The sequence below is a fragment of the Doryrhamphus excisus genome, chromosome 2 (assembly GCF_030265055.1).
Source record: "Doryrhamphus excisus isolate RoL2022-K1 chromosome 2, RoL_Dexc_1.0, whole genome shotgun sequence".
Lineage (NCBI taxonomy): Eukaryota > Metazoa > Chordata > Actinopteri > Syngnathiformes > Syngnathidae > Doryrhamphus > Doryrhamphus excisus.
In genome coordinates this window covers 13,300,621-13,311,572 of record NC_080467.1, presented here as the reverse complement: position 1 = coordinate 13,311,572, position 10,952 = coordinate 13,300,621, and the positions used below count along the sequence as shown (strand labels likewise).

The 10,952-nt window shown below is 41.8% G+C and overlaps 1 protein-coding gene across 1 annotated transcript; it reads right to left on the bottom strand.

The window, feature by feature from the left end:
• Positions 1-138: 138 nt before the first annotated feature.
• On the bottom strand, positions 139-1,204 carry rnf208 (ring finger protein 208). Its single transcript, XM_058064400.1, has one exon. The coding sequence runs from the start codon at positions 1,202-1,204 to the stop codon at positions 425-427; it is 780 nt and encodes a 259-aa protein (XP_057920383.1). The 3' UTR covers positions 139-424.
• Positions 1,205-10,952: the final 9,748 nt, after the last annotated feature.

Sequence of the window (10,952 nt, the reverse complement as noted above, 5' to 3'; positions counted from 1 at the left end):
TTATATATACATATATAAGTGACTTGTGAAAGAACAAACAAAGGATTTGATAGCAGTTTTTGTGTGCATGTACATACGGCCAAAGATTTCCAAAGGATAATACATTTGTGTGTGGCAGGCAGTACAAAAATAACACACTTTTTTCATGAATTTAGTTTTTATTGGGGCACCTGGCATTCCCATGAAAAGAGATGACAAACACATCCAACCAAACGAGAGGTGAACAGGATTCCAGTCCATACATAAAATACATATATTTATATTTATTGAACCATCTGCATCCATTGGTCCACCACACAGCATCCGTCTGTGCTATTAAATATATAGAGATCACTCATCTGTGGGGGGGAAGGGGGGTTATTTACTGAATATGTGTGTGAGAGGGAGAGCTTATAGTCGACAAAGGTGTGGCTGAGCAGCGTTTCTACATGATGCCGCAGGAGGACAACGGGTTGGCGATATGGCAGGTGCAGGCCGACTGGCAGTACTGGCGCACAGTCTGGTAGCAGCTGCGGTCAGCGTCCCCACCCCACTGCACCGGCCCGTTGGGGTCGGCGGGCAGCCGGCTCAGGATGCTGGTGTTGATGGCGAGGGCCGCCAGGCCGTAGTCGGTGAAGAGCACCGTCTCGCGGCGGCAGGTGGGGCAGGAGATGAATTTGTACTTGGGGCATGACTCGTAGAGGATCTGCAGGCACTCCTCGCACACCGAGTGCAGGCAGGACAGGATGCGAGGGCGCTTGCCGGCGAAGTTGTAGGTGTGGCCGCAGGTGGGGCAGTCAAGGGGCTCGCAGGGCATGACCGGCCCAGAGGACGATGACGAGGAAGTGGATGACGAGGTGGAGGAGGAGCGCAGCACATACTGGTTGACGATGACGTCCTCCATCTTGTAGTGGAACTGGTGGTAGCAGATCTCGTTGGCACTGGTTTTGCGCTGCGCTAGGAAGCTCTGCTCCCTGCGGAGGGCCGGGGCACTGGGGGACACCATGGGCCTGGGTGGTGGCACCGCTATGTCGAGCGTCAGGTCGCTGCAGGCCTGGTTGACGATGATCTCGCCTTCGCCCCCGCCGTCCCATGCCACTCTGGGTGGCGGTGCGAAGCGGGGCTGGGTGACGGGCACAGGGCACTCCCTGGGGAACTTCTCCGACTGGATGATCTTGACCGTGTCCATTGGGATGGTAACCGGCTGACGCCTTAGGCAGGACATTCGGGAATCTGGGAAGTGAACAACAAAGAGGCTCTAAAAAGGAGTGCTCGCCCCTGCCTGGTGGTGGTCGAGAGGACTGGCTAGTGCTGTTGTGGCGAAGTCAGCCATTGGAGGGCACATGGGGACGGATGACAGCCTCCATGTTGCCCTTAGAGACCCCGCCCCCGATCCCGCTGGATGCTCCTGTCAGCCTGAGTCCTTGTGAGGGCTTGACGGGTTGAAGAGTTGAGCCAGAGCACCTTGTGGATAAACAGTCTAGCTTATTTGACCAGCACCTACAGATGATGCCAGATGTACTTCTACAGTGTCCACCTTTATATATAAACACAGCACACGTTGGTGGACCGTAAAAAGATTCAGTATCTCCAAATGTGTTTCTTACATATACAGCCACTTCCTGTTTTGTTCCTGTGGAAATAGTTTAGTATAACCCTCAGCCAAATCTACTCGGGGTGCTTTTTTTATTTCAGATGGGTGGTGTCCTTTGAGGCTTTTCCGAGTTCCTCTGTTGTGGGAGTGAAGGTAGAGGAAGTGATAACAGCCTCCAGTATTCCTCGGTGCTTGTCTCCTGCTTCTGAGACGGATAAAGTGCCCGCCAGATAACTTTGGTGCGTTTACCTGCCATAAAAAAAGTAGTGAATGGGTTAGTTATTTGCATTGACTGGAAGAATCACATATGACAGGAAGAAGGAAGTGGGAGAGTAGGAACTTTGTAGGAACATTGTAACGCGTGCACACACATAGTTCAGTTCCCATTGTGAAATTTGTAAATGGTGTTATATTTGTAAATACAATGTTATTCTAATGTTGTTTATGTTGGTATAATTGTTTAGATATTTGAGTTGTCACAGAAGCAAATTATATTTGCAGTGAAGGTTATGCTATCTTTTCACAAAAAGGTGTTTTTTTCCTCCTTTTTTAGTTGGGAACTGATATTTTCCTGAAACTTACCTATGTTTTACTGCTAATTACTAAAAAACATAAAAAGGTAGAAACAAACTTTTTTTTTCTTTATACAGCCATAGAACACAATATTCCTTGTGCCTTGACAGAACAGTCAAAATCTGAAAAATGGCTGGGATTGAATGAATATATACAAGTATATTGCACAACACAGCAACAACAGAACCAATGTTTTAATAGCGGTAAGGCGCAAACTGCTACACCATTGTAAACAAAACTAAGGCAAGCATAACACGCGTGGGTTTCACAAAAATACATCAGAAGGTTGCCTACAGCCACAGTTTCTCATGTCAATATATTTTGACCTCCTACTAATATAGAGACAGCAGCAGTTATTTGAGGTTAATGAAATACATAATACGTTAAGTAGGTGATATATGCACTTTACTGTAGTATAGTGTGGTGTAGTATAGTAACGTATAGTATAGTATAGTATGGTGAAACATCATGTGCATCAGTCATTTCAAGTAATTGCATTTTGGCTATGGTCCAGGTCCAATTAGTGTAACAATCTTGTCTCACATTTAGAATCTAAATTCTAATATTGGTTCAATGAAATTATATGAATTTATTCCAACTATATTATTATCTATATTATTATCTTCATTAGTAGAGTATTTCCTAGCATCCATTAACATGCCGTCATTCTTTGAATCCTTCAAGAGACTTTTAAGTGTTGGAGAATATCTGAACGGTTTATAAACCCAAACAAAGGAGGGTGATGGCACCTACAAAAAATCCTTCATTTTGTACACAGTGATGATTGATGGAGGAGAAGAGGTGACCTACATGACGAATGGAGAGGAAAGAGAAAATGAAAGAACCACAGAGCAGGTTTCTATTTCTGGTTTGTTTATGCATGCACGTATCAGCTCTTCCTGCACACCCTTCTACCCTCTCTACAGGCTTCCCATGATGCAGCAGACACTTCTTTCCTTGCCGTTGTCCTCCCGTCATGCATGCACACAATCACACACACAGGCGTGTAACACTTTACCCCAGAATAGCCGCTGTCCTTCTTATATATGAATGTGTGAGAAAATCCAGCACCAACTGAATACATAACCTATTATAACATGAGTGTAACCGTTTCATGTATGGCATGATAGTGATGACAGAATGCGGATCATCTAAGAAAAATGGAATATGGAATGGAATGGCCTTTATTGTCATTATACAAGATGTACAACGAGATTGGAGAGCTTCTCCTTTCAGTGCAGTAGTCAAGTTAAAAAAAAAAGTATAGAAAATAGAGTAAAAAAGACAATTTAAAAAGATATATACAAGATATCCAAAATATACACATAGTATTGCTCAGGAGCATATGCAGGAGCAGACATATTGCAGATATATTCATTTTAGTGCAATGATAAATGGGTCATGGTGCAAATAATGACTGGTGTATACAGATGAGTAAAGTCACATATGAGTGTATTGTATTGGGTTGTTAAATAAATAAATATGATTGAGTAGTAACATATACTACCATGGAACCTCTTAAGTAGAATCCTCCGAAAGACGTGCAATTTAGAATACCACAGACAATCTTGGGATCAAATACACCACTAAAGTAGTATTAAGTATTCATATTTTTTTAAGCAGATTAATCACATTGATTAATTAATTGCATTTAATCGTTGTGACTTAATCACGATTAATTAATTGACTCTGTAGGCAGCAAATTAATCATGACTAATCACCATTCGGTGACACAGCGGTTTACCGCGCAGACCTCACAGCTAGGAGACCAGGGTTCCATTCCACCCTCCACCCCAGTTTGCATGTTCTCCCCGTACATGCGTGGGTTTTCTCCGGGTACTCCGGTTTCCTCCCACATTCCAAAAACATGCTAGGTTGATTGGCCACTCCAAATTGTCCATAGGTATGAATGTGAGTGTGAATGGTTGTTTGTCTATATGTGCCCTGTGATTGGCTGGCCACCAGTCCAGGGTGTACACCGCCTCTCGCACAAAGACAGCTGGGATAGGCTCTAGCAACCCCCGCGACCCTCGTGAGGAAAAGCGGTAGAAAATGTGTCCATATGTCATGAACAGTTTGTGTTATGATTGTAAAACTTGGAGGATATCTGTATTAAGTAATTTTGATACATTAATTCATGCTAGAAAACTGTGATGTATAATCTTCTCTGCAAAACAAAACTCCAGGCTCATACTGGTGGATGGTGGTTCTTTTAATTTGATATTGTTCCTGTCTTACTTTTAACAATATCGAATATATGGTAAGTTTGATCGCTATAATGATTAATGATCATTTGCTACTCTTGCAATTAGTCTAACGTTCCTATTTTTGGAGTGTGACCATTATAGTGTGACAGCATAACTAAGTTGACGACAAACAAACGTGACTGACACATCTCAATGCAAAAAATAGCAAGTACCGACATCATGACGCTTGTTTTTGAGGCTATATATAAAGCCTGTGTCTGAAGTGTGGAGATAAAGGAACCAGACTACAAAGCAGCTAAAATGACTCGTCCAATGTCTGTAGGCGACAACATCACCACCAGCACCAGACGGCCTGATAAGCCCCGCAGGCCACTATGGCCCGCAGAATGGGCCGGCTTTTTTGGCGCAGCCTCGTTCTAATCGACGTTAGCCCTCTGCTGTTATGTAAGGAGCTCATCCGCCGCATGAAAAGTGCAAACAGATGCAGCTTTTTGTGCTGGTGGTATGTCCTCTGCTAATGAAATGAAGACAGGCATCTGACCTGCTAGTTATAAACAACAGGAAAACGGGAGATGAATGCAAGCATGTTCATGCACACTGCATTGTCACTCTCACATGACCTAGATGCCTTTCATTCCATAGGACTGGTAAACAAACGCATAAGAGATTCTATCTCATTGTTTTTTAATGCACAAGATTAGATAGATGCAATCCAGAAAATGATATGTAAATGTTACACTTAGGGGGGAAAAGTGGGCTAATAAATAGACAATAAAAGCACAAATACTGCAGATTTCAGGAAAAAAAAACAGATGGAATGATACAGCACTCTACAAGAAGCAATGAAGTCTGTAAAATTAAATAATTAAAAAAAAAATCAAAAAATTGTTAACTAAAATGATGAAAATGGTCATATTAATGATGATTATAATGATGGTAATAATGATTAAGATTATAACAATAATGATAATAATGATAATAGCAATAATAATATTAAAATGATAATAATAACAGGGGAAAACAAGACTGTGGCATGAACATGATTATATCTTGCAAAAAGTTGTAGGCATTTATAAGCTTTTGCTTCAGCCTACTCCTTTTGGGCTTGTGATCAGATATATCACAATGAATACAAATGTAAATAATGGAAAGTTATATTTTGATTGATGTAAGAAATGCACTATAATGGTTCATATATTTGCACAAAAAAACCCCACACACATCTAAAGCCAGCCTTTTAGTATCATTTTAGCATCATTTAATGTCTGATATAACTAAAGGTGCATTTGTCAATAAACAAATATAATAGTAACAGCAAAAGTAGCCACTTCTATAGTTTTCTTGATAATAACCAAAACCCAAAAGGTTCTTACATCAATAGCTATGTCATTGTAACGGAAATAAATGGGTATTAGGGAGAATAGGGTAGAATATTTTTGACAGGAAAAGCTCAAAAATATATAAACAGTGTTCCCACACTACATCACTGTTTCATGAAGTGCAATTTTGGATGCTTTTTTTAACATGAATTATGAATGCGCATCGTGTTGTGCTTCCTTGTGGAGTATTAGAGTGCTCTCTGGTGTGTGTGTGTGTGTTATTGTATTTACTATTGCTACCAGTAGAGGGGGATGTATACTCATGTGAGAGTTAGTAGACGTGTCCAGTTGGAGTAGAATTGTTGTCACGTCACTTTGTTTCAATATAGAGTCACAACAGTCCTGATGGGCTAAGGAAGAACCCACCCATTGTCTTCTGCGTTCTGATCAGCTGTCGACCAATATCAATCAATTTAATTTCTGCAGCACTGCTATGTTTCCTGTTGAAGTTATGAGGCTGTAGGGTGCCTGATTACAGTAAATTAATCTTCGGTTCATGGAGGAGTTAAATACTACACGAGCGATATGTTATATCAAGGATACAAAAATGCTACAACCGAGCGGCACCAGGACGGGGCAAATATGCAGAAGTCACTAAACTAATTTCTTGTGTCCAACTTAGTAGGTCTATCATTAAAATTCAATTGAAATTTGAACTTTGAGAAGTGTATGAAGTGTTTTTACAGCCTTAAAACATATATAATAATTGTTCATTTAGAATTTCACTGATTGCGGACTGTTGTGGGAACCTATCCCCCGCAATAAACGAGGGAACACTGTATATTTTTCAATTTTATTTATTATTGTTATTATTATTATTATTTTATGAAAACATCCGGCTGCACGAGTGGTGCTAACAAGTGGTTAACACGCAGGCCTCACAGCGAGGAGACCCGAGTTCAATTCCACCCTCGGACATCTCTGTGTGGAGTTTTCATGTTCTCCCCGTGCATGCGTGGGTTTTCTCTGGGTACTCCGGTTTCCTCCCACATTCCAAAAACATGCTAGGTTAATTGGCGACTCCAAATTGTCCATAGGTATGAATGTGAGTGTGAATGGTTGTTTGTCTATATGTGCCCTGTGATTGGCTGGCCACCAGACCAGGGTGTACCCCGCCTCTCGCCCGAAGACAGCTGGGATAGGCTCCAGCACCCCCGCAACCCTCGTGAGGATAAGCGGTAGAAAATGAATGAAAACATCCCTGCTTTAAAACTATGCTAATATTTAATCTTATACAAAATAACTACTGTACTTGCTAGTCCATGTGCTAGCCTACCTGTTAGCATACATGCTAGCCTACCTTCTAGCTTATGTGGTAGTCTACCTGATAGCATATATGTTAGCCTATTTACTAGCCTACCTGGTAGCATATATATGCTAGTCTACGTGCCAGCCCATGTGCCAGCCTACCTGTTAGCTCACGTTCTAACCTATGCGCTAGCCTAACTGTGAGCCTACATGCTAGTCTCTGTGCTATCACATGTGCTAGCCTACCTATTAGCATACGTGCTAGCCCATATGGGGGCCTACCTGCTTGCAAATGAGCTAGCCTATGTGCTGGCTTACCTACGAGCTTACATGCTAGCCTATATGCTGGTGTACTTGCTAGCCCATGTGCTAGTCTACATGCTAGTCTACCTGATAGCATATATGTTTGTCTATTTGCTAGCCTACCTGGTAGCATAAATATGCTAGTCTACGTGCCAGCCCATGCACTAGCCTACTTGCTAGCATACGTGTTAGTCTATATGCCAGCATACCTGTTAGCTCACGTTCTAGCCTATGCGCTAGCCTAACTGTGAGCCTACATGCTAGCTCATGTGCTAGCCTACCTGCTAGCATACGTGTTAGTCTATATTTTAGTAGTAGTACTAACGCTCATGCGGCTATATAAGCTATCCTCTATACTATTTTATGTATTTACTGTATATATTGTACAGTATTTATATTTTCACAGTTTTGGCCACCAAATTACTGCAGCTTGTTAGCAACACAGCATAGCAAAATGTGCTACTAAGTAATTGTGTTACTTGTAGTATTGTGTGCCTGCATATTTTCCTGCTATCTTCCACCTGTGATGACCGTGTTGTCAATGAATCATCAGTCTGTCTCCATGCCGACCCTGTCTCTCTCGTTCTCTCTCTCTCTCTCTCTCTCTCTCTCTCTCTCTCTCCATGTCTTCTCAATGAACACCAGTCCACCTCCGCCACCTCTGTTTTTATGCTTCATCACGTAGGAACAGCATTATAGAGGCCATCACATACTGTATGTCATCTAGTAAAAAGGCACTGCAAAGAGGTATTATGTTGTATTATTATGATTATGTAACATACTGTGACCTTGCCACACGTTGAGTACAAATCCTCCTTCGGTTTAGCTCTTGTACAGAGTGCATGCTCACTTGCATGTGTCAGAGTTTTTTTTTTCTTTTAAATGATTCCGCCTGCTTCCTCCACATCCATCGGCCATTTTGCAATTCATTTCGGCTAAGTGCTCTTTGTTCAGCGGCGGAGGCAACATGGAAGAAGGTGCAGGCAGGCAGAAAAATAAAAGCCATCATCCCTCCCGCTACGCTTAACCTCATGGAAGATTTATGAGCCTCCGCAATTCCCGATTGATTGAAGTCGATTGATTATGTCTGTTGTTGTTGCTTTGTGCGGAGGAGGAGGAGGGTGAAATATTTAAGATGGTTTTGGCATGTTGCTTAGCATGAGGGAGGGGTGCGTTCAAGAGTTATGCAATAGCAACATTCCCTCTGCAGCACCAAAGACGTACAGTTCGGAAGATGCCAGGTCTGCAAATGTACATTTTTTTTTTGGACGGCAGGGGGTGGGCAAACTGCGGCCCGTGTGCCATAAACAGCCCACGGGAACCCGCCCCACAAAACACACATAACACATACTAGTAAACATTCTGAATGTATCAATGTCAATGTCCATCGAAGCTATAGAAGCTTCTAGAATAATCATCCTCACCTTGGCCTCACTGTTCCAGATTGTGTTGCTTCACAGGGATGCAGAGAAAAGATGGAGGTCCTTCATGCCACCTGGATGAGCGTCTCTCTCCAGCCTCTCCATCCTTCCTCCTCCTCTTGCGATGTAGCTTATAAGGATGGATGGGATGTATGGCGGTACACCACTCCTCTATAGGTCTTTATCTCCAGGACCACACCGCGATGTCTCCATCCTTTTTGGTTTTGTTGTTTTTTTTTTTGTTCTCCTCTCTCCTGTGCTCTTATCAGCCCCACTCGCAACACCTCCTTTTCCTCCTCCTCCGCCTCCTCCTTCTTCGTCTCACTGCCGCACATGCGCACTCCCCTCCATTCCACTCTCTCGTTTCTCTTCTCTTTCCTGCACTGCAGTGGCTCTGCAGGCAGCATCACACTGAAAAAAAAAAGATTTCAACCAATGAAAATCATCAACATCCACCCCCACTCCCCTGTGCACACTCTCTCTCACACACACACACACACACACTCTTAACTCAATATATTTACAGTATACACACACATAGAGGAAGCTGGGTCTCTTTCACACACACACACACACACATGCAGATCTAATCTACAAAGTGCAGAGAGGAGTAAATGAAGCATAAAGTCGCTCACCAATCACAAAGATGCTGACTCCAGGTTTCAGTGTTGCCATGCATTATGATTATGTGTGGGCCGATCCATCCAAATATGGATAGTATCAATACCAAGAGTAATATCACTAGTGCACTATTTTCCCCCAAAAATATGTTCATGTTAATCGGAGACAAAACAATTGAATTAATGTTTGGGTTGGTGCAAATGGGCAGTGTCAGTCTACCCCAGGGCACCTGTGGCTACACAATGACCCGTGTGTGACTGATGAGGGAATTAATAATGTGTGTGATGCATTTTGGGTACCTTGTAAAAAAAAAGGTGCCAGGTCTCCCAATCCCCTGACTGTGTGGCCTACACGCTAACCACTCGACCACCGTGTGGCATTGTTCTTAACTAAAGCCAAAAACTTACCACTTCCACACGGAAGGGAGATTTTTTTCCCCACTGTATCATGTACTCGACTTCATGATTTCATGCCGTGTTAAGGTAATGTAATGTAAGGTAATGTCTCAGCATTTTGTGTCATTACTGCCACCTAATGACCAGAATACTACATGTCATTGGCATTGTTCTTAACTAAAGCCAAAAACTTACCACTTCCACACGGAAGGGAGGAGATTTTTTTTCACTCTATCATGTACTCGACTTCATGATTTCATGCCGTGTTAAGGTAATGTAATGTAAGGTAATGTCTCAGCATTTTGTGTCATTACTGCCACCTAATGACCACAATACTACATGTCACTTGTATTTCAATATGTTTGGACTAATAATAGACTATAGTCTACCAGAGCAATCATTTATTAATTGATTGATTTTCTTTTAAAAGATGTATATAGTGAGGGAAGGATAATCGAACCACAATATTGTAAGGGCATACTGTATATCAATCTAGAACTGTGGCACTAGCAAGTTATTCTATGCTAATTGTTATAGTAATATCAAGCTGTTTATTCATAATTTTTAAATTAAGAGTTAAATAAAATAAATAAAAACCAATAAAGTAAAGGAAACTTTTCAACATTATGCACTATTTCCTGTATCTCTAAATATACTGCTTGATACAGCTTTGCAGCATGCATTACATAACAAGGATAATAATGATAGCTTTAACTCTCTAAGCTTTGATCATAAAAAGAAAAATGAAGACATTTTGATCAGTCAAAGAGGGTTACATAACTATTGTGACACCCCAGTCGGTCCTCAAGCTTCCTGTCGAGCTAATTACCAGACGCTAATAAGTTCAACATAGCCATGTGTCAGTGATATCTCTTCCTCTTTTGCGTGGCTCAGGAAATAGAACGCTGTGTTCCAAATAAAGTCCCTGCATGTTCAATCAAGTATTCATGAGTGTGTTTTGCAGGGATGAATTAAACAGGAATTCTGCAGCACTAACATTGCACTATGAGTAATGGGAATGATTTAGGAATGTAGTCAATAAAACTGGATGTCACTGAAGTAAGCACGCAGTAATATGAGCACAGATTAAAGGCTAAGAAACATTAATATCAATTGTGGAGATTATTGGAGGGGAAAAGTAGTGTAAAGTAAACCCAAGATCATCCAGGTTAAATCCAGTGCATGTAATTGCAACTTAGAAATTCACCAATAGATGTCGCCAAATCGTACCA